This window comes from Nothobranchius furzeri, chromosome 3 (genome assembly GCF_043380555.1).
Source record: "Nothobranchius furzeri strain GRZ-AD chromosome 3, NfurGRZ-RIMD1, whole genome shotgun sequence".
Lineage (NCBI taxonomy): Eukaryota > Metazoa > Chordata > Actinopteri > Cyprinodontiformes > Nothobranchiidae > Nothobranchius > Nothobranchius furzeri.
This window is the reverse complement of record NC_091743.1, coordinates 54,366,695-54,393,478: the sequence shown is the minus strand read 5'-3', so window position 1 is coordinate 54,393,478 and position 26,784 is coordinate 54,366,695. Positions and strand designations below refer to the sequence as shown.

Sequence of the window (26,784 nt, the reverse complement as noted above, 5' to 3'; positions counted from 1 at the left end):
TAAATTAAGTCCAAACCGCTAAAATGACACTACGACATCATTTGACTCCTCACAAGTTGAAAAGTTGTGTTGTCCTTTTTTGGCTGGAAACCCCAGTTGAATCTGAAGATAAATTAAATATTTAGCAGCTTATACTCACATCTCTGCTCCAGGATGAAAGTCATGCACAAGTGCACGGATTTTTCCTGACATGCCTTTTGACTGGAGCCTCCGTTTTATGTCTTTACAGTCTAAATTGACAGACCTTGCATGAAAAGGGTTAAGACAACTTAGAGGCGGCAACAAAGGGCCTTTTGTCTGGAGTCCCTGCCTCTTGACTGCAGAATCAAAGGTAGTTTATGAAGTGAAATAAATGCCTCATGGGCCTTATTGCTTCTTTTTTTTCCTGCAACTTAACTCAGCCCTCATTTGTTGTATCGGAATTGAAATGAAACGGTTTAGTAATCTTTGGTTTGTTTGTTTTTGATACGTGGGCCAAAACTCCAAGTATTTGGCACACTATCTCCTTAAATTAACTTTAGGAAGGTCACATTGCAACAATACAAATGTCTGCTAACAATAAAATACAAAAAAACTGTATTTTTAATAATTAATTGTATGAAAGTCTTTATTGCAGTGGTGCGTAAATGTGTGCCAAAATGTGCGTAGGCGTCTGTTGCACCACACTCAGCTCCCTCTACCTTTGCTGGAGCTCCCCCCGGGCGGAGGGGACTCCAGTCGGACGTGGAGACTCTCGTGGCTTCAAAGTCTTCAGAGCGCACGGTCTGTGGGTCTTTCCAAACGCACGCTGCTTCTCAGAGCGCATGAATGATAGGAAATTAGACTAAAAAGAGCCAGAAAAAAACATATGTAGCTGAAAAGTGAAGCGAAATCAATTTGTTTTGAATTGTATTTCCATTTTGTTTATTTCCTTTAAAATAAAATAAATGGAAGTATTAAGTGCGTTATTAGTCTCGGCACGCCTGAGCGAATGGCAAATAATTGACCTTATCTCTTTATCTGTGAGGCAAACAGGGCGGCTGGGCGCCTCCCTTCAAATCACCTTGAATGTTAACTGCGCTTCGATTGCGCACTGATTTAATGACGCAATGTGGAGTGCGTGATGTGGAGTTCTGCTCCTGGAGATGAACTTTACGGTTTCCTTTCACACATTCTAACCCTGACAGCAGTTCTCCACAAGCATAGGTGTGTGTATCTCGGGAAACACGCGCTCCGAGGAATCCCTTTAACCTCAACCTGTGGGCGCCATCCCCTTTCTCTCTTCCATTCCATTTGAATAGATGGAAATGGCATGCGATCAGCTGAGAAAAGGCTCATTTTTCAGCCTGAATGCTCAAGTGTCCCTCAGGCTATAAGAGGAGGCGGTGCCGCGCTCGCGGTGCGCGCGGTTCAACTTTTTTTTCTTCTTCTATAGTCTCCTTTAAAAATGCAGCCCTTTGATCCGAGCCGCTGCTGGCGCCTAAAAACAACATAACTTGTCTGCCCATTAAGGAGACTGACAAATCGTGACAGATTGTTTATGCCTGGCAATTAGCGCCAAAGATTTTTAGTCCTGGGAACTGGCGCAATAAAGCAAGTCCCACAGTTGGTTTTAAACCCAGATCTGTTGAGTTCGGAGCATCACACTTAGCGCACTCATCCGGATATTTGAAGTTTTTAGACCCTTTTTTTATTTTAAATATAATTATGTTCTAGGCAAATCAATGGCAGCTCGGAACCACGCCCCCTTTGTCCTGCAACTCTCCACCATGTTAATAAATTTTGTCAGTGTCCCCCTTCCGAAACTTGATTATTACCCCGTAAATAACTGCAATGGCCAATCTGATTAAACACGGGTTTATCTATATTAAAATGACCCAGAAAAAAAAACAAATAACAAAGGAACGTTTATTTAAAAGTAAACACCCCGACCCGTTGTTTGGGTGTAATTGATGAGCCCACGCTCCATTTGTTTCTGCAGATGTGAAGTTCTAAAAACTTGGACGGCTCCTCCCCGCCCCCGCCGCCTCTGATTGGCTGCCTCCCTCTCTAAGTTTGCCTTATTACAGCGCGGCGCTCCAATCTGGACACACTAACATGAGCACGCCGTTCCCTCAGCTTCCCACGGGTCCTGTCAGAGTTTAGATCCAGCACCATCCGGACCTGTATGGCCCCATCGACTGCCATGTCATCTTTGACCGCCGGTGTGAAAACGGAAGAGCTCAGTCCCCGCTCGGTTCTCGTCAACAGAAGCGAAATGCAGACCAGTCTGAGTCCCGCAGAGGACGCCGGGAAGCCCAAAGTCGCGATCCTGCCTTTCAGCGTGGAGGCGCTGATGGCAGACAGGAAGCCCAGCAGAGAGGTGCCATCTCCGGACGGCGCGGCCGGGACGTCCCAGGCGCTGGGGAAGGGGACGCGGATGGGCTCGTTTTCTGTTTTGGATACGTCTGTTCCTGCTGCTCTACCCATCAGCTCCGCCTTTTCAGTGGGAGACATCATGAACATGTCCGAGGAGGCGCTGATTAACCCCGAAAGTCCGGATAGTAACGAGAGGAGTTCGTGGATACAGAGTCCGCGGTTTTCCCCCACCCCTCCGCGTAAGTAAATACCCGTCTGTGTTTGTTTAAAGCAAATTCATAGTAAATAACGTTGATTGCACGACTTTAATCGTATTTTTATATAAAATAGTAGTTTCAAATGCTTTGCTTCAGTTTTACGCTAATAAATCTGGTGTTTTCCTCTCCTTCCGACTTTAAAACTGTTATTTCCTGCCAACAGGACGCCTGAGTCCTCCTGCCTGTCCGCTGCGCAAACACAAGACCAACAGAAAGCCCCGGACTCCCTTCACCACGTCCCAGCTGCTCGCCCTGGAGAGGAAGTTCCGCCAGAAGCAGTACCTCTCCATCGCCGAGCGCGCAGAGTTCTCTAGCTCCCTCAACCTAACAGAGACCCAAGTCAAAATCTGGTTTCAGAACCGGAGAGCCAAAGCCAAGCGTCTCCAGGAGGCAGAGCTGGAAAAACTGAAAATGGCAGCCAAGCCGATGCTGCCTCCAGCTTTCGGGATTTCCTTTCCTCTTGGTGCGCACGTCCCCGCGTCGTACGCCGGCACGCACCCGTTTCAAAGGCACTCGCTGCCGGTGTCTCCGGTGGGACTGTACGCGGCTCACATGGGATACAGTATGTACCACCTGGCTTGACTGGGACAGCTGGACTCACAGGGGTTAGGACTGCTTTTGAGGGCCCCTTTAAGAGAACTGCGGGCCCTTTTGGAGAGGTGAGGTTACACTGAGCATCCAGAGAAGGTCAGTGTCACGTCAGGTCAGTGGCCGGGGGCACGGCCTTCGACCCATTAGAGGACTTTGTTTTTCTCCTGTCCTCACCAGTAAGTTCACACACTGCAAAAAATAAAAATAAACAAACAAATAAACAGTCATTTATTCTGAGGTCCTGTTGGAGGGTAGATGACTTGATGTCTGCATTGTAGAGATGGAAACTTTTTAAAACGGACACCAGTGGGTCTGCTTCTTCACAGGCTGCCTTCAGACAGGTCAAAGGTCACAGGGCTCTTTTTCACAGACTTGTTGCTCATATTTTGTAAACTTGAGGGCCTCCATGGCGGCTGCAAACCCAAACCTTCCATTTTTCCTTGCATCCAAATCGTGCAGAACCACAGCATTCTTAAAATATTACTTTTTTTATTTGAACAACAGCACTGTCTGTTAGATTGATTCCCTTCAGAAGGGAAATGTGTACTGTACAATAATGTATATTTGAAAAGTATCCTCATTTATATTCTGAATATATTTGTGACATAACTTAATAAATTGTTTATCCTTTTTTCACAAAGTGATTCGTTCTGACTCACACTTGTTGACTGTTTCATGGACTTCCTTTTAACTATAATTTACACGATTTCAAGGGAAATATTAAATATTTACCAATTATTCTCAAAACTTAGAGACTTGGATGAAAAACGATGCAGAGTAAATAATACTAATTCATTACTGATGAGTATGTGATCGCGACCTTTTCCAAACTGGGCTTTTGCGCTTTTCGTGCGTCTTGCGCGCTTTTCTCTACTCTGCTGAAGGTGCAGATTGTAACTTGTCACATGTTATTGGGTGGAATGCGCTTTCGCATCTGTCGCTTTGAAACAATTTAACCCAGATTTTGTTGGCGCCAAGGGAAGGGGTGAGGGAGAAGGAGGTGGTGGAGTTGTGATGACTTCAAAAACACACCGATAAATTTTGGAGACTGTGGCCTCTTGGAGGAGAAAACACTCGTAAACAACCAGAAATGTGTTTTTAAAGATTTTAGATTTAAAAATAGGATTTTAAACTCATGTTTGATATAAAAAAACAACCTGGATACCGGATCGTTTTCTGCCACAAGGATAATAAGAAAAGAGGTATCAGATACCTGCAATTACAGGCCACTCCGCGGCGGGTTTTAAAGGCTTTCTCTGGACTTTGCTGCCATTCAAGGCAGGGGTTAAACTCGAGTAAAATAATTGGTGTAATGAGCAAAGGCAATCTGCCGCAGACAGAGGCCGGCTCCAGCAAGGCTGTAGCTCCAGGCAAGGCGGAACTTTTATCATTCCTAAAATGTCAGCGGGGGACTGGGACGGGCAGCTCTGCAGCGCGCAGATCTCCTCCTCTCCGTTTCTGAGAACTCTCCACAGGTACACACATTTATATCTATTATTGTATTTTTATTTCAGGGTTTTTTGCACTAAATAGGCCACTTCTCACCACGCAGTCTCAGTCTCATCCACGACGCAAGAATTAATCCATAATCCCTGACAATAAATTCAAATCACACGGATGAACGCTCCGTCTGAAAGGAAGGGAAACTTGACACAAAGGAGACTGAAGGGATCAGCCTTTTCTTCTCAACTCTTTCATTCTTTTGTCCCCCTGCCGTTTCTGTGCCAGGGGCCAAACGCAAAACAAAATGTCACTTGTTTATATCATCCAGGAGATCACAGGAGGCTTCTTGACTCTGCAGCAAAAAGCCTCTTGATCCTCTAGAGGCAAATGGGTGATTAGCTCGGATAAAGGAGAGGGCTGCTGTGGAGATGAATGATCGCATTAAATAAGAGTTTGGTGAGGGGAAGTACAAAAACAAACGTTAAATAAACATCACGCAGCATTTTCTGATAACTCCTGTGGAGAATACAGTTTAGAAAGTATGCACCATATGTTCAAAAACACCAATTATGATTCACGTCATTGACAATTTTACTTTAATGTTACTTCATACTTGATGAATTTCTCAGAAAAATAAAAAATCCATGTTGAATGTCTAAATATTTTAAAACTAAAATGAAAAAAAAGTTTGTTTATTAGAGTAAAGCTGACTTTCTGCCAAACACCACCACCTTCTGTTCACAGTCGGATCAACCAGCGCTGCAAACACTCCAAAAATGAACTTTTTGACATTTAGTCATCATCCAGCATCCACAGGATGCCGTTAAATGTTTTGAGGTTCATTAACAAACAGAGTTTAAAGACTTTATATGTGGCTCTCTCATTGTCTGTGTGAAATAGTCAGGATCCGGTTCTGTAAGAATAAATAGAAACAAACAAACAAACAAAATTACATCACGTTTGCAAAAAGAAAATAAAAGAAAAAATGCTGAAAACAATTATTTAGTTTTAGTGGATAAATAAACATCCCTTTCTTATTTTTCAGGTTAATTTTAATACAGTACATTAAACCATTGCACGGCAATACGGCATTTTATTGCGGATATTTAAACAAACAACAATCCTTCAATAAATCCAACAGGAACTAGATGTTCTCCTCACAGAAAAAACAGCATACTTTTTGTAAAAATATGGTGTATTAAAATAATGATGTAAAATCTATTACATAGATAGTTTGTGTTATTATTATCTCTGATTGTTAATTAGCCATATATGTATTTATTTGAGAAGATGAACTGATTTAAACTGATTTACATTTGTGGAAAAAATCAATTAAAAATCGCTCCATTGTGTTCAAATCTTATAAAGACCACAAGAGGGCAGCAGTGCATTGTGATTAATCTGCGTTCATTTGATTTCCGATCATTAAAGGTTCTACTAATAAAATAAAATTAGTTTTCAATCATTTACATAATAAATGACAAGACATTTAGTTTTGAGTTGATGTGTTTTTTAAAGTTGAATTTGGTGAAAGAACAGGAGAGTGCGTCAGTCTGTATGAAATCAAGTGGGGAAACTTTTTACGAGCACTAATGAGCAGCTTTTCTTTGTAAAAAATTACGATAGAAGCGGTAAATGTGATGGAAATTTGCCTGAAAGCGTCGTAAAGTGAACATGAGTCACAAACAGCATCAGCGCTCCTTTAGTTTGTGATGCGTTCTTTACCAGGAAATTTATTTTAACAAAGCAGAGAATGATTACTGTCCCCCTGGGCTGTGTGTGTGTGTGTGTGTGTGTGTGTGTGTGTGTGTGTGTGTGTGTGTGTGGTTTTTAATGTGCTGTTCTCATTTTGCCTTGAAAGAGAGCTGCCCTTTAATTATTATTAATAAGAACAACAGTTAAACTTTATTATGGTGCTGCAGCTGACTTCCTGCTCGGGCTGAACCAAACTATTTTTGCTCTTTTAGGTTGAGAGTTAAGCAGTTGTGAGGATGGTTCAGGACAAAAAATGCCTTATTGAGAGGAAATAGTTTTTTGATGAGGGAGCCATGCTGTAAAACACCACATTCTTTTCACATATCAGAATAAAATTCAGGTAAAATAATTCTAAATCTCAAGGATTGGTGTTAGCAACACTGCAACACATTTTCTGAATCCACTTATTTTTACATGTTTTAATATAATAGAAATACTGGTCAAGAATCAGTCGTAACTTTATAAATCACTGTGTTTCACTCTTTGGGTCTTCAATGAGCTCATGGTCATGTTATGCTTGTAAATAAATGAAGAGTAAAATATGTTAAAACATGTTTTATACAAAGAAGAAATACTGCAATCGTATACTTTCTGATGATTGTTTATAGTCTATTAGAATAAAAAAGAGCTTCATTTGTCATTTAGCAGAAAAATTCAGAGAGGAAAACAGTATTTGTAACAAAGCATAATCTTTTCTGGACGAAAGTTCTCACTAAAACATCTCTCCACGTTTCACCCTGAGGTTAATTCCTAAATCTGATCCTGGAACAGCACAGCTGCTGGATGAGTGGCACCACAATAAAAATAAAGTAAAAAATAATATTATAAAAAACAATATTTAGCACTTTTCCACTCTCTCCTGTGCCTCAGTGAAAGTAAATCCTACATAAAGTTTTATAACTCAGAGCCTAAAGGTATTTATACGTGATCCAAAGTATGCAATATACAAAAATAAAAACTACTTCATAGGCAGCAAATGCACAAGCATGCAAATGTTTAATGAAAGGTCAATTGTTAGTCATCCATTGTCTCAAAACAAACACTTTGATTATTTCTTCCATTAAGTACATTTCTGTGAAAACAATCATTTTTCAGAGAAGCAGGTTCATGCCTCTCCTGCTTCAGGCGACTGTCATTAACTCTGTTTCTACTCAAGCTGAGTGAATATTAACTGATTCATTACAGATAAATGTGCTGGAGGTCCCTGAAAACAACATGTGTTTAAATAAGGCTAAAAAATGAAATGATAACTTCATTTATTCTGTTAATATACCGTATTTTCTGGACTATAAGCCGCTACTTTTTCCCACGCTTTGAACCATGCGGCTTATAATGAGGTGCGTCTTTAGTCAACCAGAAAGGATGGAAAGTCTAATGAAGGAATGGTTAAAGGAGTGCTACGGAAAGCGCCCAGGAGGATTTTTTTCACAGTAAAACGACGCTGCTCGTTTTCCCAGCTTCACCCCGGGATGATGACAGCAACACGGAGAGCAACACTGACATCGCCACAGAAAAGGTATGTGACGAAGCTCTTCTGATGCTGTTCAACTCCGATCAACTCCGACACTGAAGAAGAGGACTTCAGTGGTTTCAATGCGCAGGAGGACGATGACTAAACTAATCAATAACTTTTCTGTTTTGTTTGATACTGATCAGTTCAGTTAGGTTCAGTTAAACTACGTTTTCAATTCAGTAGATCTCTGCGGCTTTTAGCCCGGTGCGGCTTATATTGAGGTGCCCTCCATAGTCAAATTACGGTAATAGGGACAGATACTACTGTAACACCACAGCCCCGTGTTTGTAGCTAAATGCTTTTAGCCATAGCTAATGTGCAGCATTTGCCCCTAGATAGGCTTTTAAAGCACACAGAGGACAACATTCAAAACATTAAATAAAGAGATTCACAATATGCACAATAAAAAGTTATGACAAGCAGTTTGAAAGGTGCAGACACCGAGTGATCACAGCAAAGGGAAAGATTTAAACCTATGAGACAGTGCAGTGCTGCAGCTGCAGGGACTGGTACAATTTAGTTTGCTTCTTAAAAATGTTTAAACTCGTGAGCAAGTTCAAATTGATGAGAAGAATATTCCATAGCTCTGCAGCCTTCACTGGCAGTTTAAAAGTAAATTTGCAGCATATCAGCACCTTGGAAGTTCCACAAGAGGCTGCTCCGGTGCAACTCTTTGGCTAATCCACACAGAGGTTTTGGTGCCAGTTTTATTTATACATCTAAATCACCTTTAAAAAACTAAAATTAATAGAAATTGTTGTTCTTTGTTACATAAAATGTAATTAAAAAGCAGTTTAAGTTTGAAAACCTTTGTTTGTGACTTCTTTTAATCGATTAGCCACGAAATCATGTTTGTGTCGTATTGAAACAAACAGAAAAAATAGTGTTTATTTAATTATGAGGACATTTGAATTCAATGTTGAATGCCTTAACTGTTATTACAATAACAATATACTTTTACATTAGTTTAGCCTTTTACCATATTATAACCCTTATTTCCAAGATGAAATGAAAAGTCATGGGCATGCAGGGGTCTTTACTGGTCAAAAACTGCTTTTGAGCCACAAACTCTAGATCACTGCATATTTCCAATTTGTTTTTTGAAAACTACAGCTTTTAGGATGCTGCACAATGCCAATTTAAAAACCGAGTTCTGGTAATCCAACAATCCAATTCTGCATTTGTTTTTGTGTTATTGTTGTGTAATTAAAGTTTAAAGGGCTGTGTGTGCTTGCTGATTTTTGTGCAACTGCAGTGAGCAGCCTGGCCAACAGAGAGCAGCAAAAGACAAGACTCATCAGTGGAGAAACTTTTGTTTTAGTATTTAACACAAAACAGGAAACAGAACTTTTAGTTAAGTAAATTATGATGCAAAAGTAAAAGACAAAGAGAGAGAGAGAATGTTGAAATTACTTGATTTAATTTACAGCTAATTAGTCACACCCACATCTATCTTTTTATATGTAAACTCAAATAATTCATCAGAACTCAGAAATGTTGTAGCAGTAAATGAGAAATTAAATGTCTTATTAAATTCTACTCATGCATTTGGTTTTCACTTTAATTAAAATTGTTCATCAACTAAACTGACAATATTTAAGTAAATAACTTTATTTTTCATATATTTATATTTATTTTCATTAACTTGGACTGAAAGTTTTACTGTTTTTAATGCAGGTGATTTTTTTACAAAAAAAATTTGAAAACTTAACAGAACTCGACAAAATAAGTACAAGACCACATTATTTTGTTAACAAAACTCAATATTTATTAGCTTCTGCTGTCATTGTTTCCAAGTACACAAATGTTTTTAAAAAGTTATATAAACTCACAAAAACAAGAAATAAAGATGATCTAACTTAACATGCTTAGCTTCCAAAAATGTTTGAGTTTCCTCTACTCAATATAGTTGATTATTTTCAACATTCAGGTTTACAGTGTATACTTAATATGCACGTTAACCTCCATATAAAAAGTTGTTAAATGTACACTTGTAAGCATCTCTCTCAGAAAACCCCCCAAAACACATGAAGTGATAAATAATATTAATGAGTTATAAAATGTAATGATTTAAGCAAATACAGGAGGAAGGAGGAGGTGTTTAATGTTGGAACAGCAACATCACAACTTTGTAAGAATGTAACAAACATTCAGATGTGACATTCTGAACAAGAGAAAACTAAAAGCTCCATTTCTTATCACTTCAAGCCTTCAGATGTGAATAAGAAGTTGTGGTAATGCGATTTCTGCTAATGGCTCATGGCCCTTTGATCAGCCCCAGTAAGCACGCAGTGGTCAGGCTCCGCTCACAAGCACCTCTTATTGGTTTATTATTTCAAGGTTTTCATCGGCATGGTAGGCATCCAGCAAATTTCCTGTGGAAAGTTCTGCGCTATTTTGCTGGAATGTAACCAGACATGACCACTAACATTAGTCTGTCCCTAACACAGTCAGCCAACTGTGTGTGGGACATGTGAAGCCACAGGGTGTGCCGCGTCTGATGCACGCTGATGTTTGGTGATGTTTAAGTGTTCTAGATGGCTCGTTGGTGTGATTCAGTTCATCTCTCCTCCTGGAGGATCTGTAATCTGTCTTCTGCAAAGTATGGGCTGACAAGTCCAGTGTCAATCGCCTCACAGTCGTCTGACCTGAACACCAAATCCTGCAGAGAAAATTAAGCTTTACATCTGTGTAAAACAAAAGAAATCTGCTTTGATCTCCAGAGAGGAGAGAGGCTCTCACCCGGAAACAAATCCTGGTGATGATGAAGTGCAGGTTTTGCACTTTGAGCTTCAGGGATTCCATTCTGCGTCTCTTTTTGCAGGACTGGTTGGGATGGTTCAGCAACACATAGAGAAAGTCACGGAGCTTGGAAGTGATGCACTGGTTCTAGAACATTAAAATTCACTTTAAAAAGGGATTCTTAGGTCAGCTGTGTATCTTTGCTGCTTCTCTTGAGATTTATTACATGCAATTACAGTTAGAAACTGTCTTAAATGTGAATAAAATGTTATATTTAAAAATAGCTTGCCATAGTTGGATTAAAAATGCTCATATATGATAAAAATTAGTAATTTTAGCATAAATCAACATCTCACCCATATCCATCCCACATGCTGTAGTAGTTGTTAGAAACTTACGTGAACATCAAGGAAGATCTTTGGCAGGATTTCAGCACATCTCATCTACAGCCCAAAAAGGTTCAATCATCAGAGCACAGCAAGCAAGTCTGGTCTAAACACGAAAATAAAAGGTGTATCTGCTCACGGTGCGGTTGTCGTTGTGGATTTTCTCCAGCAGAGTCATGATTTCTTCACTCAGAGCGACAGCTCTGGAGTAGCAGGTCAGAGGAGCGCTCTCAGTCTGACCCACAAAGCTGCAGCTCCAGCAGCAGAGGAACGTCACTAGTCCCAGCCTCATGTCAGAACCGCTCGCTGCACACTAAAGGTCCGGCTGCTGGAGCAATGTTCCACAGAGGTGGTGATGGAGCACAGCTGGTGGCTGCTTTAAGGATGGAGAGGAAGAAAAAAAAATAGATGGATGATGACGTGGGAGCTGCAGAAGCTGAGAGGAAGAAAACACACACGAGATGACTCTGGAAGTCAGAAAATTGCTGTTTACCATGAGCTGATTAATGATGTGTGTCTTTCTGAGAAGATCAAACAGGTTTAAGATGTTAGCTAAATGTGTAGAATGTCTAATTTAGAGAATGCACACGCTTTATCATTATATTTTGAGTTTATTTACAAAAAATGAAAATAAATAAATCCAGCTGGCTTCATTAGTTTCTATTATTCTGCAGTTTTGAGTTAAAAAAAGAACATTAAGTGCATTTGCATGAAAAACTGTCAAGATAATAAAATAAGCTGTTTTCAGACCTTAAATAACACAATTATGAATCTTGTTAACACTTTACAATAAGAGTCCCTTTATTATCATTACTTAGTGCCTTATTAAGCATTAATGAACTACTGAATAACATTAACCGCTTAACCATATTATGTAATGCATTACTAAGCAGACAACCCCCTCCCTTCCCTAAGCTTAAGAACATTTAATAGTAAAAGTGTTACCTGTATATTCTTAAATTACTGTTGTACAAAAAAATAGTCAAGCATCTCAGCTGCTTGATGGGAGTTTGGTCTTTGTGGGTTTAAAATAAGCTGTAGTGTTCTCTTGTGTTTTTCCAGACCTGCATGCAGATTTTTAGATGCACACAAGGCACATACTCATGACTAATCTTTATTTTAGACACACTGGTCCTTGGGTATTAAATCAAAACAATCATTAAACAAAAGCAAAAAAACAATATGAAGCCTATTTCCAAAAGGCTGGTGGCCCTCGATTCAAAAACAAAATTACAAATTAAATAAATGTTTTATGCTTTCCTGAAATGTTTCCATTCAAGGATTGCCTTCAATGTTTTCTTGTCATGCTCAGCCTGCAGCGGTTCCACCTTTTTGTTTGTGAGCTTTATTTGTCTTTACAAAAACAAACGAAACTCAGAAACAGACTCAAAGACAAGAAGCTAGCTGGTCTGGGTTTCTAGGAGCAGTGGTTAGAAGGAGAGTTAATCATTTAAGTTAAGGTTTGTTTGTTTGTTTACAAATACTTCTGTGATTCAATATGTGGTTAAAAACCAATAAAAAATGTGTACAATTTTGCCCCTTTAAAATAGGATTTAACATATTTACTAGCTGGAGAATAAATCTCTCCTCAGTTTTGGTTGGACATGTGCTGAAATGAAAAGTCTACAGTCAGTTGAAAATGATTTGGTAAGAATCAGAGAAGGAATGGTTAGGGAGAAGCAGGAAGCTGGTTTTACTTCTACAAACATCAACAGGCTCAGAAACTGGGACGGTGTTGCAGTAAAAACAATCACTTCAGATTTTATTACTAAAACACATTTAAAACCAGCGTTACAAATGACTCATTGTTCATAAAGTTTATGTCGCTGGTGCAACTGAACCTTTCTTCAGATTCAGAAAATTCCTCTTCTTTCTTCTTGGAACATTCTCAGTGTCACGTGATTCAGGTGGATCCCGAAACACAAACAGGCGTTCTCCGAAGGCCGAGTGTGAGGTTGTGTTTTCGTCTGCCGGGTCGTGGGTCTCTTCCCTCACCGTGTCACTCAGCAACCGCTTCACAAGCTCAGGCTGCTTTGCTTTTGTAAAACCGTCCTGCTTCCCTCCCTCTCCAGCTCCAGCGTCTCTTGGAAGCAGAAGACGAGATCTGGGGAGCAGTTTTTCCACCAGACTCTGCCTCTTTTCCTGAAGTCGGAGAGATCTGGAAGACAAAGGGACTGTTGTTAAAGGGTTGGGAGTGTTTCAGTGCTTACCTCATGTGAGTGGCTTCTGAAGCCAAGCCACTAAACTCATCCGATGAAAGGAAATTTCACTTCAATTTGGGATTTGTCAATGACGTTCGCAACCACTGATCCACGAATTAGTCCTGGTGGTGGTGTAACATCAGGTCTTTCTTTGGAAGCTGTAGAAAACAATAAAGCCACGCTGAACTCACCTCTCTGTTTCCACAGCACCGTCTGGCATGCGCAAGATGTTTCTGTGCACCACGTTTTCCCTCAGTTTGACAGGAAGAAGCCTGTTCTGGTCCGCAGCACATCTGGTGAAAACAGTCAACAATAAAAGCATCATGATGAGCTTTGATCACGAACCATCAGAGAAAGTCTCCGCTGTCTGAAGTCCTCTTCAAGCATCTGTGTGTTCATTCAGACATGAGTCATGTCAGTTACAACCTACTGGAAGTGGGTCAGAGCAAAACGTGCTGCTAAAACCCATCAGTCATGAAGTCAAGTACAAACAATCTGCAGCAAAGCCAGCATTGGATTGTAAGGTTGGGCCAGACCTCCTCCCTGACCATCATTTAGACGTACAGGGTCATAAACATTCAGTCAGATTTTACAATTCTTTTTTTCCCCACATAACCATACCCAGGCGTGTCTTTTTTCAGAGTGTTTAACCTCAAACCCAAAGGTCCTAGAGCTGAATGGCTCGCTGAAGCTGCACTGCTGTCGCAATATCAATGAATGCAACATCAGTGTAGCAAACCATCCTGATAAACCATAAACATTTATTAATATTGATAAATGTCTCAACCTATTTTAAAGCATCAAATAACTAGTTACAACTAAAGCTATTAGAAGAATTATATTTTATCTTTGCAGTGGTTTCTAGTTGTGATAGGAGACCAGAGGTTCCATCACTAAAGAGGAATGTGATTATTGGTATTATGTTATGTATGATTAAGTTAAAGACAACATGTTTGTTTTTCGGTTCTTTATTGAGTGTTGGGGCATTCCTGGAGGCTGGAGGGATTGGCCATCCTTCCTGTTAAGAACGGAGTAAGAAAGTCAACTATATTTAATCACTGTGTTTGCTTAAATTGAGTTAATCCTTAAGATATGATTTGAAAGTATGCACTGACTCACCTCTTCCTGGTTTGTCTCCTTAGCAGGGCGGGGCAGCAAAGGGAGATGAAAACCCAAAGTGCTGCTTAAAAGTTCTTGGAGCCTACCATTTAGAGGAGGGGTGAGGCTTAGAGAAGTTAGGTAAAATTTGGTTTACTTGGTTGATTGACTTTAGATTTGTTGAAGTTGAATGATTTGTATTTATGTAAATATTTACTGGTACCATTTTAATGTCTGGTGTTAGGTTTATGTAAATATTGTTTGGTTTTGGTTTTCTGATTACCCTTTTCTTGGTCTCTTCCAGTAAAGACAGATTTGGTTGTTTCTGGGTTCATGTGACATGGTGCTTCAATAAAGCTATCTCAACCTTACTCATTGTTTTCTCTCTGAACTGGAGCTTCCGCCGGTCAAAGACTGACACTAGTATAAATGAATGCCGTGTGAGTCGATCTCTGTAGAAAACAGCTCTGACACTCCTGTTTCAGGAAGTAGAAGTGAGCAGAAAACAGGATTTGGAGTTTTATTCATTATTTCCTGTTAACATCTCGCCTCTGATTGGCTAAAAGCAACCCGACTCCACCAATGACTCAGTTTGCTCTGCAATGTTGATGCTTCATCTCCACAAATAACACAAACTTGAAGGGATCCTGCTGTGTGGTGGAGTTGCTAATGCTAACAGTTAGCTTCTACTGGCTGAGATGTGCTCTACTCTCTCCTCTCTGTTGATGCCAAATTAACAACAGCCTTCCCCATCATGAGCCAAAATGGATGAGTCCATGAATGCTAATTTTCATTCTGATGTAGATCCGTCAGGCTTTTCTAATCTGAGCATTTCACCATCTATTTTCCATCAGCAGCTAATGCAGGGCTAGAGGACTGCTTTCATCGTTAGCCTGCATATGAAACTCAGAGTGACCGATCATGTTTAAAAAATAACAAGAAAAAAATGGTTTCACAGTGAACTTGGTCTTTAAAATTAATCCATATTGATCAGCAGGTGTGTTATAAAATCTGAGGTTTAATTTTAGAATAAAGTTGTGATTTTTTTAACACCCAAGGACCTAAAACATGTAGTGAAACCAGCCCCTAGGGAGAGCTCATTGGATCTGGACTTCAACATCCAGGTTCTGGTCAGATTTTAGTAAGAAAATGTTTCATAATAACAGTAATAGTGTTGTATGCTGATTACTAATGCTTTACAGGTTACTGATCAACAGAACCAAAACATTTCCTTGTAAAACAAGCAAACTGCAAAGTTACAAAGGAATAATGATCATCTTATAGAGGATTTGATTTTTCTGCTTTGGCAGATAGTCGTCACATCTTGGACTTTTTAAAACGGGAACTTTATAAAATTTTGTATGAAATTTACACAAAAAAGGGCTCCTCCCAAAGAAAAACAAAGACTTTTTGTCTGAATTATCTCATAATGATGGTGACTTTGTTCTCTAAAAATGGTGAAACTCTAGTCGGTGTTTACATTTTACTGTAATGGCATAATTTAATATAAACTGATATGATTTCTGAATAAGTACATCCTCGACTTAACACTAAAGCCTAAGATCTAAAAGTCACAAAACAACTAAAAAGAAAAAGTGAAGCACATGTTGCAAGGGAATATTCTTGTTCTCATGACCTGCAGCTAAACTACAGGATTTCTATGTGGCCTCGTGTTTGAGGCATTAATCATCAGGAAAGTAATCCAAACTCAGCAGGGGACACACCACAGCGATCCAGGGCTGCAGGAAGAGAGGAAAATTAAATGAGGAGTAAAATAATTTATCTTTCTATCTTTGCTCAGGGGGGAATGACCCCAGTGGAGCAGCATTACTTCTTTAAATGAAAGACGATGCTTAAAGATGGCTGTGTTTCAGGTTTTCCTTCAGTGACTTCGTGTAGAAAGCTTCTGTTAAACCTCAGAACGGAGTTTGGAGTTGCGTGTGCATTCTTTAAAAAATAAGCAACACAAAACAAATGTTAACTCACACAATACTAATAGAGAAATATGTCAAACAGCCGATATTTAATATTATTTATATTTTGCATTTGCTGATATACCTCTTTATTAGAGCCGATTTAAAGTCAGGCACATTCGCAGGCAGCCCACCGCTGCTGCCGAATTTGATTTAAATGTATATTTATGCTCCTGAAAAACTTTTGCTTAGTAAAAGCTCTAAAATATTGTCAAATGACATTTCTTTACGGTAAATGGCCTGTATTTGTATAGCACCTTCTTAGGGTTCAACAACCCCCATTCACACACACACAGATGATGAGCTACTGTGGCCACAGCTGACCTGGGGTGCGCTGACAGGCGAGGCCTGCCATGCACAGGCACCACCAGTCCCTCCAACCACCAGCAGCAGGCAAGGTGGGTTAAGTGTTTTGCCCAAGGACACAACAGCAGAATTCCCTGGCAGGACCCGGGATTGAACCTAAAACTTTCCGATTACTAGCCAGCTGGTTATGAAATATGTTTCAGTAAACATTAGACTCTTTTGGGATTTTCTCAACTGTAAAATTCTCACTACATTCTGACATACTGCACCTTTAAGAGGTGGTTAAAAACTGATTCAGGTTCAGAAATGTTGTGTACCAACTGTTATTTGTGACATGTTTGCATGCAGATAAGGTGAAACACATCTAGATATGAAAACTGGCCCCCAAACATCAACAGCACATATCGGCCATCAACAATAGAAAAACGTAGATCTCTACTATGCAGACTTTTTGGTGACCAAATCTAGACATGAAGAGTCGAAAAATGAAGAATGTCAGATCTCCCAGGTTTTCTTTCAAGAGACTTCCTGGTAAAATAATGATTAAATAAAATAAAAAAAACAATGCTATTATCAGCTACTTGGTCCAGAGAAAAAGGTTTGCGGCACAAGAGGAAGGTTCCCCATAAATCATACAAGTTCTTAAACATGATCCAACACAAAACATAACAGCGTTTATCTGAACTTCACTCAATTTACCCCTAATTCAACCCTTACCTCGAGGGCTCCTGCTCAGCAGAAGCTGAAGCAGGATGCTGTTTGGAGCAGAGGGCGTCGATGATGAACAGAAGTTCACCTTCGGCCAAGGTTGGAAGCAGGAGACGCAGCGTCTCCAAGAGGACGTCCTCAGAGACGGGACTCTGCATCACAAGCTGAGATGCAAACTTCAGATCCTGAGACAAAGAACAGATTTTAGAACACTGCATCGAAGGCACTCAGAAACACAATTCCTGTTAGCTGTAGCACACGTGGAACAAAACCTGACCTGATCACAGTTTGCGTAAATTTTCTTGAGCTTTACTTTTTCTTTCAACTCTTCCTTTGCTTGATCGCTGGCAGTCATAGCTTCAAACCTGGAAAACATGTCAGAGAACCTGATGGGTCTTAGTTGAACCTTTACTCCTTAAATACCTCAGAAACGCCAGCTCACCTTTCTAACATCCATGTGAGGACCTGCTCACACTTGTGGAGCGCCTCCTGCAGGATGACTGTCATCCTGCAGTCCAACTGCAGCTGAAACATGTCGTCTTTCTCACTCTTCTCCTCTCCGTGATGGATTTGACTCGACACCTCTCCAAGCTGAGACATCTGTGGACTGTCCAACATGCTCCTCTTCATCTGAAGCTGCTCTGCTTCTTCTAAACCCTTAGACAGAAATCAAATTAAACCTCAAGTCAATAATAAAACTAATAAATGAAGTCATGTCACAAAGGAAAGATTAAAATGAACTCTGAAACAGGAGTTAAATCCAGCCTACCGAGCGGCATCTGTGTATACTCTGAGCCATTTTGTTTACTTCCAGGTTTTTTGTCTCCCTGAGCTGTTGGATGAGCAGGCTTTGCAGGGTGACAGTGGCTCTGGACATCTCCAGTATTTTGGTCCATTTCTCAGCTTTTTGGTAACTGATAGTGGCCATCTGCACAGCCAGGACGTCCGCCTGAGAGTGCAAATACTCCTCTCTCTCCTTCTGCATCTCCTCCATCACCTGCCAAAATCAGACAGGGATAAGTTTAATGGTCAATGCAAACTAAAAACTGTGGTATGAACAGTTTTATTAGAAAACTTGGATGGACTATAGGGCTAAAATAACTGAGGAAAAGTAAAAGAACACCACCTTCTCCATAACACTGCTCTCCATCTCTTTCTCCTTCTCAAACAGCTGAATCTTGTTCTTGAGCCTCTTCTGGAAAAACACCACATCAGATGTGTCTGTTTTCTTTCTGGCCTCGGCGGTTTCCCCCTCGGATTGCATAGTTGCCTGCAACAAACCACAAAATCCACAAGAATGGTTGGAAAAGGACTCCAGGAGCAGGGTTGTGATGTGATTAGGAATGAAAGCACCCTGCGGAGCTTTTTATTATTCCTGAGCAAGAGCAGCCACGGCGTTTCAGGCTCGACGGCACCGCGGGTGGAACCTGAGGTGAGCGCTTACCGCTTCTCATCTATCTGAGACGACATCAAAAGGTAGATTGTTTTCCTTCGGCAGAATTTTTAAGCACTTAAAATCACTTATGTGCAATATTTGAATGAAGGCCTCATGAGGAAACTCAGAGCAGAAATATCACAAACACTTAAGGAATGTCAAAACAAAGATTTCCTGTGAAGGGAATTTGTTTTAGAGGAAAACTAAAGGAGAAACAAAACTGTTTAGAGTAAGTTATGTTAAATAACTGATGCTTCCTGATTTTATAAATAGTTACACTTCTGCAATCCTCACGGATCTTAGAGCGGCGAAGGCTTCATCTACAGACGGTCTTGTGGATTTCCTAAGTTTATGAGACAGAGGACGATGTTCTTTAGTCTTTAGGGCATTTAAACTGATTTCTGTAACAGGTGGTGGTTTATTTACCATCTGCTCCTCATGCTCTTTTCTCCATGCTGCCAAGGCAGCATGAAGTTTGGTTCTGGAGCTGGTGTGAGGAAGCATGACGCAGAGGTCAGACATGGACAGACACTTCTGAAACTCGAGCTTCATCCTCAGCCGGTCATCTTCAGACAGAGTCAGCTGGGACAAACACAAACACCTGAAACAGAGAAGAAAATCTGATAAGAGAACTACTCAGAAGACTTAAAACTTTACATGATTGTACTAAGAATAAAAAACTGTCGCTAAAGCAAATTCTAACATTTTTGTGTTTCACTTTTAACCTGAAGAAGTTTCTCCAGTGCGTCCTGATCTCCCTCTGGTTCTGCAGCTCGTTCTCCATGGCTTCCTGCAGAGTCTCCCTGGTGCAGATGAGGGTGTGTAAAGCTGCTTTGCCTTCCTGCTGAAGTCTTTCCTGCCCCTGCAGGACACCGCCAGCCCCTTGTGCCGAGGTCTTTCCGGGCCCAGGGTCTGGTTCCACCTGCAGGACTGGCTGTTTGGCTCCTGGTGGCAGAAGTGACAACACAGCCTGAGCAGCAGATGGCTGGATGGCTTTGATGTCTGCTATGGCGCCCTGGATCACTCGCATTGCTACCTAAAAAAGTACAATAAGAGAAATGGTCATTTGATTATTTAAAATAACTCATCCTTGTTTGCACTGCCAAAGCTGCACCTTGCGTATGTCTGCAGCAGCCTCCTCGTCCAGGGTGTTGATGAGCTCTGCAAGCTCCACGCAGTGAGCTGTCAGCAGGCTCTGCCAACACTGTAGATGCTGTGCTATCTCTCTCTCTTCCTCCAGACTTTTGGAGATAACTGATAAATCCCTCTGTCTCTGTTTGTGGACTCTCAGCTGCAGAAGTAGTAATATATGTGACATTACTGTTGTTATGTTCCTTTAGGAGGCTTTCTTCTTTCCTCCCACATGAATAAACAACATGCTGAAAACACATTGTTAGTTCACCAAGTTAGAGATGAGCTCCCTCCTCTTCTTAATGAGTCCACAGCGCAGAGCTCTCTTCTCTTGGTTCAGCATCTCACTTAGTCTCTGTCTCACCATCAGCAGCTCAGTCTGAGCCTTTTCCTGCAGCTGGTCCGTCTGCTCTGCAGGTATGAGGCTCCCTCTGGTGGAGAGCACAACAAAACAAAAACACTACTGTACTCAAGCATACCAGTGCCACAAAGACTAAAATATACATGCATATGCAAAATTATTTTCTTTTCTTGCAAAAGGTATATTCATTAAATTGCAATACAAAAGTGGACATCTTCACTTGAAGGCTGTAAGCTAGGCACTAGGTCTCAGAAATTACAGTTTCATCAGTTTATATTTTTAAATATGTACTTCATAAAAGGAGTTTACAAATTCCCCATTATTTTTCAACCCTCAAGATTTTCAATTAGTCGCCGTCTTCCTCTGCTTATCCGGGTCCAGGTCGCGGGGGCAGCATCCCAACTAGGGAGCTCCAGACTGTCCTCTCCCCGGCCTTCTCCACCAGCTCCTCTGGCAGGACCCCAAGGCGTTCCCGGACCAGATTGGAGATGTAACCTCTCCAACGTGTCCTGGGTCGACCCGGGGGCCTCCTGCCGGCAGGACATGCCCAAAACACCTCACCAGGGAGGCGTCCAGGAGGCATCCTGACCAGATGCCCAAACCACCTCAACTGGCTCCTTTCGATTCGCAGGAGCAGCAGTTCTACTCCGAGTCCCTCCCGCATGTCCGAGCTCCTCACCCTATCTCTAAGGCTGAGCCCGGCCACCCTACGGAGGAAACTCATTTCGGCCGCTTGTATCCGCGATCTCGTTCTTTCGGTCATTACCCAAAGCTCATGACCATAGGAGAGGATTGGGACGTAGATCGACCGGTAAATCGAGAGCCTGGCTTTCTGTCTCAGCTCCCTCTTCACATGACAGATTGGCTCAGCGTCTGCATCACTGCAGATGCTGAACCAATCCGCCTGTTGATCTCCCGATCCCTCCTACCCTCACTTGTGAACGAGACCCCGAGATACTAACGCCGGGGACACACTGGCCGTGGAAGCGCCGCGAAAATGGGGCCGCCTTCATTCGGTGCCCTTGTTAAGCTATTCTATAGACCACATGGGCCGCTGAAGCGCCGCGAATCGCCTCGCGCCGGCGCTCCAGCCCGCGCCGTGCAGCGATCATTTCGGCGTCGGCTCTATTTTTTTCGCGAGCCGCGGGTGAATTGCGTCAATTCTGGCAGGAAGTCAAACGTAGACATAAGAGGCAGGCCGGTAAAGTTAACAAAATAAAGCATTTCAAAATAAAATTCCGCAATAGTCAAATGTGTTCGTAAACAGACACTGCAGAAAAACCACACGAACACACACACATACACACACATCGAACTTGTGTGCGTGTGTGACGTGAAGGGGGGTGTGGTTTTGGGTGTCTTTTCACTGGAGCAAACAGGACAGAGAGGCAGAAGGTCTGAGGCAAGCAGTTAAGATGGATGACTTTAAATGAATTATGTAAGTTGAGAAACACGAGGAGCTGTACGACCCCCGAAAAACATGGTTATTTATCAACCCATTTCCAAGAGATTCAACTGGCAGAAACAACTCATACCATAGGTTCACACACACACACACACACGCACACGCACACGCACACACACACACACACACACGCGTACAAACACTCAAACGTAGAGGAAAAGAGCTGAGAAAAGGCAGAGGAAATGGAGGACACCAAGTGTTTAAAAGAAAAACTACAGCTGAGCCGAGGCACGCCTGATCTGAACTGAGGAGCGGCAAGCAGCGGCCGAATTTCGTGAGCGATTCGCTTCTCGGCGCTTCCGCGGCCGGTGTGTCCCCGGCGTTAAACTCCTCCACTTGAGGCAGGACCTCTCTCCCAACCCGGAGTTGGCAAGCCACCCTTTTCTGGTCGAGAACCATGATCTCAGATTTGGAGGTGCTGATCCTCTTCCCAGCCGCTTCACATTCGGCCGCGAACCTACCCAGCAAGAGCTGAAGGTCAGAGCTGGATGAAGCTAGGAGGACCACATCATCCGCAAAAAGCAGAGACGAGATTCTCCTGCCAACAAACTCGACACACTCCACACCACGGCTGTGCCTAGAAATTCTGTCCATAAAGGTAATGAACAGAACCGGTGTCAAAGGGCAGCCCTGGCAATTAGTGTTTTATTTAAATTAAAAACTCGAACAGAAAAGCAGGACAACCTTTAAAACTAAAGGATTAGCTTAAACTTACAGTATGTACACCAAACAACTTCCTCATTGTGTGTATTTTGGTACCAGTACTCTTTTGTGCTTTTTGTTAAATGTAAATTGGACCAACCTCCTTATGTGGTTGAACCAGCTGTCCAAGCTGATGGAGGTGTTAGAGAAGGTGTCAGAAATCAGGCGTTCCAGGCTGTGGAGGCTGTGCACCAGGAACTTCCTCTGTGCGCTGCGTTCAGACAACACGTACCGCTGATTAGCAACGACGACGTCCAGCACCTCCTCCAGCTGATCCTGGTGAAAGAATACATAAAAAGCTTTAAAGGCATTTTTGAATTGTTGATTAACTCCAATATTAAATAGACAGACAAAAATTATGTTTTTTATTGACGAGCTGTACTGTATTTAAAACCATAAATCAAATAGAAATGGGACCGATAAAAAATTATAAATAAAGCAAAAATATTGTGAGAAGGTGCGATAACTTTGGTGTCGCGTTCAACTCTTCTAGTTACATTTTTTAATTGTTTAGAAAATTTGGACACCAATAATTGCAGTTTTGCCATTTTAATACCTTCTTGTATAAAAACTAACTGTTCTTCTTTGATATTTTAGTTTTGATTAAAAAAAAAAATTCAAATACACCAAATTGATCTCTTAAAGTCCTGATCTAGTTTTTGTTAACTGATCTAAATTTCCACGTTTAAGTAACTTTACTGAACTTCATGTCAGCAGCCTTCCCTAAATGATCTAGTAATTCATGTTTAAACAAAACCTTACAAAGACAATGTGCCAAATGCAAATGTTGAGTAAAATCTCAAACTGCAAGTAAGCAGATCTTAAATATGTTTGTTCACCTGACAGGTGAAGTACTCGTGCTGAAGGCTTCGCGCCGTGCTTTTCTCTAACTCGCCCATCCTTGTGGCCTCTCCCAGCTCTTCTGAGAAGATCTTATGCAGCTCCACTCGCCGCCACTCGATAATCTGCCTCTGAACCTTAGCTGAGGCTTCCTCGTGTCGAGCCAAGAGGATGCGCTGAAGCCGACTCTGGCTCAGCTTGTGCACCTTCTCTAGGAGGACACTGCACTGGAGGAGTTCCTGGTCATGCCACAAATGTATCGTTGTGACTAAACAGCTCATCGTACAAAACACAATCACACATTAGTTGGTGTTAGTACCTGCTGGTTGGCGTGTTGACAGAGCAGCTGGGCCTGGGCCTTTTCAGCAGCTTCTCTGCAATGCTCGGCTTCCATTTCTTCTCGAGTCTCCAGGTTACACTGACCAGCCAGGGCGGTCATACGGGCCCTTCGCTCCTCTTTCAGCCGGCCCTCCATCCCCAGCAGCTGCCCGTGGAGCACTCGGAGCAGCCGCTGCTGGGCCTGGACACTGGTCTGGCCCCGCGATCGCATGCCCTTAAGCAAGTGGGACATCAAGTCTTTGTGGATCTGAATCCGGATGGCCTCCAGGTTACTGGTGGCATGCAGCAGCGAAGACATTTCAAGGCTGAAGCAACAGAAACAGAAAAAAACGTTTGGAAAGATTTAGCACGGTTAAATAATATCCTGTACAGGTGTTTGCAATGTTTTCCATTTTTGGGTGATTTCACTCACTTTTCCAAAGCCTGAAACATATTCTGAGGATCTTCCAGCAGCATGACATCCACAATTTTGTCTTCAAATGCAGCTTCATCTTTCACCGTCTCGCTCATGTTGCATTCTGCATCCTCAGGGTCTGAATCACACCTGTTCCTCTGAAGCAAACGTTGTAACATGTACAAGGAAACAGACGGTTATAAATCAACAGAAGCTCTAGGTTGAGTTCAAACAAACATATTTATTTATGTTGTGGTACCCTCTGCTGAAAAAGGCGAGTTCTTGATGGATTTATGAAGTTCGTGGCTAGAAGCCCCAGCAACAGCAGCACCAAAGTGATAAAGAACCCAGCAACAAATCCAGCAAAATGGACTCTGTGGTTAGGATAAATCTAAGAGAGTGGAGAGATTTTTCATTAAAAACCACAGGAGCAAATACGCGATACTTAAATAAGCAGATTTTTTTATGAACTCATTCACTGCTATCGACGACTTAAGTTGTCATTTGCATTTTTTTACAGTGTGGGCGTCGGAACGAGCCCCCGCACCGTGAGAACAAACATCCCAGCTCTAAAGCCGATCTTCATCCACATACGTCACACGATCAGGAAGCAGAAAATCCATGTGTTGGGAGATCGTTTTGGGCTGTTGCTGTAAAAAAATGAGGCACGAACCGGAAAAGCTTCTGCCGATCACAATTCAACAACGGATTATGAAAGAACGGATAACGCTCGAAACGCGTAGATTCTTCCTGATGTGAGAGGCGAGTCTCAGCTTTGTTTTGGTTGTTTTGGTGTCGACATCATCCTTGCGCGCAAGAGTCTGTGGCTCTTAAAAAAACAGTAAAAATGGTGAGAAACGCTGGCAGCGAAGGGCTTTACCGATCAGGAAACGGCTGGCAGTGAATGAGTCAAATGAGCTGTCAAACTTACCTGGTTCGTGGAATTCACCCTGAGCGTTAGATTAGCTGTTAAAGGTCCAAACATACGGACATCATTCTGTACACAGAAATACAAAGAAACTGTTAAGCTGACCAGAAATCTTCTATTTACATAGAAAGTTTAACACACTAATTGACAAATGACTTAGAACAAGACCAAATACCTGGGAGGCATTAGAGAATGTCAGAAAAGCAGGAAGATCGAGTAGTTCATTCTCGTGACTCCTTACATGAGCTGTATAATTAACAGCAACTTGGGAACCAGCTAAATTTGCAAAACAAATTAAATTGTGTTAGTTTAGATCTGCACAAGCAGAAGTTGAAATAATGTGTGTTAATAACATTCTGAAACATTCCAACTTAGTGACACACCCATGAGGGAATCAATAGCAAATGCCTGGTAGCCTTTCTCTACCACTCTGCCTTCGGTTTTTAGGGGAATTATTCCAGAAATGGAGTCCCGGATCACAACCTGTGACAGGTTGGTGCCGCCCACAGGACCCATGTTGTGTATCAGCAGAAAGAACATCAGCTGAGGGGGGTTAGTGTCAAGCTTCACCTGGAGACGAGAAAAACAACAAAAACGTAATTATTAGTCTTAAACATGTTTATGTAAACATAACCAAGCAACGTGTTTTTCAATTAGTTTATACAAATACTAGTTTACCTGGGCACACTTGTGAAATTTTAACCTAAATGAAGATGGAGGGACCACACTCTGAACCTGCACAATCATTCAAATGATTTATTAACTAAAATATGCAAAATATCAGGTGTTTTCATCAGATAAAAAAAAACAGTACCACCTGAGGAGGGAGGTGTGGAGGGTTCTGACTGATGAGTGTGCTTCTGCTTTTCCTGAGGTGAAAATTGCTTGACATGAAGCTGAATGAAGAGTAAAACGAGTGTCCCCATGGGCCTGCAGGAGCTGAAGAGGAAGGTGGGCTCCATCCAGGAAACAGCACTGGCTGACTGGCACCCATTGTACCTAGTAGATTAATGATATATTTAAAAGCAATACAATATCTGAAAATCAAAATTTACACCCATACTGTTACTTTAATCTTCACTTCCTTACATTCATTGTTAAGTTTTACTAACATTTTAATTTAAATTGACCACATGGCCTGTAATTAACTACAATTAACATGGACTGTGTTAGATTAATCACTTTACACACTGACTTAATAGAAATTTGCAAACCATTTATCCTGAGCAATGACAGGACTGCTGACTTTACTTCTTGGTCATGATGAAAAGTGCAAAAACTCTGTCAATGGAGAAAACAACATTGTTATTCGCCTAATACGCAGCAAAAAGATTATAATATTGGTGTAAACTGGTGAAAATAAGCTACATTGAATGTTAAATAAAAGTTAAAACAACAACTTATCATTTTAAGGAAAGAAGAAGATTTAAATGTTTAACATATATTCATTTGTATATTTAAGTTACTCACGGTTTGTTTTCCTGAGTTAAGAGTTGTATTGCACCAGGTACTGTTATGAGGATATCCAGCCCTTAGTGTCACGAAATGACAACAACAAACATACAAGGGGGATGAAAACAAACACGAAACTTTGACATGCAGCAGAAATAACCATATCAGAAGCTTTTCCACGGTTACGTGTACCCGAAACATTCGTAAAGCGATGAGCTACATCCGAGCTCCGTCGCTAGCTAACCCGCTACATTGTGCCCGTTAAAATCGTGAAAATATTTCCTTTGCATTTCTTCACAAACATCAAATGTAAAACGATATCTGGCGCACAAAGTCATCTTCGTTGGTTATCAAAATTTAGTGTGCTCGCCTGAATGCGTTTTTTTCCACGTCGTAAAGTCGTACGAAATAGTTCAGGGGAAAAAGT

General features: G+C 41.4%; 3 protein-coding genes across 5 annotated transcripts; 1 reads left to right on the top strand and 2 right to left on the bottom strand.

Annotated features, from left to right (window-relative positions):
- The first annotated feature begins 2,071 nt into the window (after positions 1-2,071).
- msx1a (muscle segment homeobox 1a) lies at positions 2,072-3,825 on the top strand. Its single transcript, XM_015959436.3, has 2 exons — positions 2,072-2,576; positions 2,758-3,825. The coding sequence occupies exons 1-2, from the start codon at positions 2,147-2,149 to the stop codon at positions 3,174-3,176; spliced, it is 849 nt and encodes a 282-aa protein (XP_015814922.1). The 5' UTR covers positions 2,072-2,146; the 3' UTR covers positions 3,177-3,825.
- A 6,411-nt stretch (positions 3,826-10,236) lies between these two features.
- cytl1 (cytokine like 1) lies at positions 10,237-11,508 on the bottom strand. Its single transcript, XM_015959442.3, has 4 exons — positions 11,164-11,508; positions 11,037-11,081; positions 10,639-10,785; positions 10,237-10,558 (listed from the first exon to the last, which is right to left on the bottom strand). Exons 1-4 carry the CDS (start codon positions 11,314-11,316, stop codon positions 10,457-10,459), a joined length of 447 nt encoding a protein of 148 aa, XP_015814928.3. The 5' UTR covers positions 11,317-11,508; the 3' UTR covers positions 10,237-10,456.
- Positions 11,509-12,759: 1,251 nt separating this feature from the next.
- LOC107385511 (limbin) lies at positions 12,760-26,764 on the bottom strand. 3 transcript variants are annotated; one of them, XM_015959437.3, is made up of 23 exons: positions 26,376-26,764; positions 26,120-26,186; positions 25,723-25,904; positions 25,584-25,640; positions 25,289-25,475; positions 25,081-25,181; positions 24,909-24,974; positions 24,237-24,368; positions 23,996-24,135; positions 23,564-23,888; positions 23,244-23,483; positions 22,505-22,680; positions 20,148-20,307; positions 19,860-20,036; positions 19,471-19,781; positions 19,172-19,346; positions 18,437-18,580; positions 18,080-18,307; positions 17,753-17,967; positions 17,588-17,675; positions 17,320-17,495; positions 13,417-13,518; positions 12,760-13,182 (listed from the first exon to the last, which is right to left on the bottom strand). In XM_015959437.3, the coding sequence occupies exons 1-23, from the start codon at positions 26,556-26,558 to the stop codon at positions 12,843-12,845; spliced, it is 3,972 nt and encodes a 1,323-aa protein (XP_015814923.3). In that variant the 5' UTR covers positions 26,559-26,764; the 3' UTR covers positions 12,760-12,842. The 3 variants fall into 3 exon arrangements, 2 of the variants coding, with proteins under 2 accessions (XP_015814923.3, XP_015814924.3); XR_001572987.3 differs by lacking the exons at positions 12,760-13,182; positions 13,417-13,518 and adding exons at positions 15,974-16,062; positions 16,155-16,270; XM_015959438.3 differs by lacking the exons at positions 12,760-13,182; positions 13,417-13,518 and adding an exon at positions 16,145-16,270.
- Positions 26,765-26,784: the final 20 nt, after the last annotated feature.

Excerpts from the sequence above, each read along its gene's own strand:
- msx1a (XM_015959436.3), top strand. The coding sequence starts at position 2,147 with ATGGCCCCATCGACTGCCATGTCATCTTTGACCGCCGGTGTGAAAACG. Across the intron at positions 2,577-2,757 it reads GTTTTCCCCCACCCCTCCGC|GACGCCTGAGTCCTCCTGCC; the intron begins GTAAGTAAATAC and ends TCCTGCCAACAG.
- cytl1 (XM_015959442.3), bottom strand. The coding sequence starts at position 11,316 with ATGAGGCTGGGACTAGTGACGTTCCTCTGCTGCTGGAGCTGCAGCTTT. Across the intron at positions 10,786-11,036 it reads AGATCTTCCTTGATGTTCAC|AACCAGTGCATCACTTCCAA; the intron begins GTAAGTTTCTAA and ends TTAATGTTCTAG. Across the intron at positions 10,559-10,638 it reads TCACCAGGATTTGTTTCCGG|GATTTGGTGTTCAGGTCAGA; the intron begins GTGAGAGCCTCT and ends TTTTCTCTGCAG.
- LOC107385511 (XM_015959437.3), bottom strand. The coding sequence starts at position 26,558 with ATGTTTCGGGTACACGTAACCGTGGAAAAGCTTCTGATATGGTTATTT. Across the intron at positions 25,476-25,583 it reads AATTTCACAAGTGTGCCCAG|GTGAAGCTTGACACTAACCC; the intron begins GTAAACTAGTAT and ends TCTCGTCTCCAG. Across the intron at positions 23,889-23,995 it reads ATGTTTCAGGCTTTGGAAAA|CCTTGAAATGTCTTCGCTGC; the intron begins GTGAGTGAAATC and ends CTGTTGCTTCAG.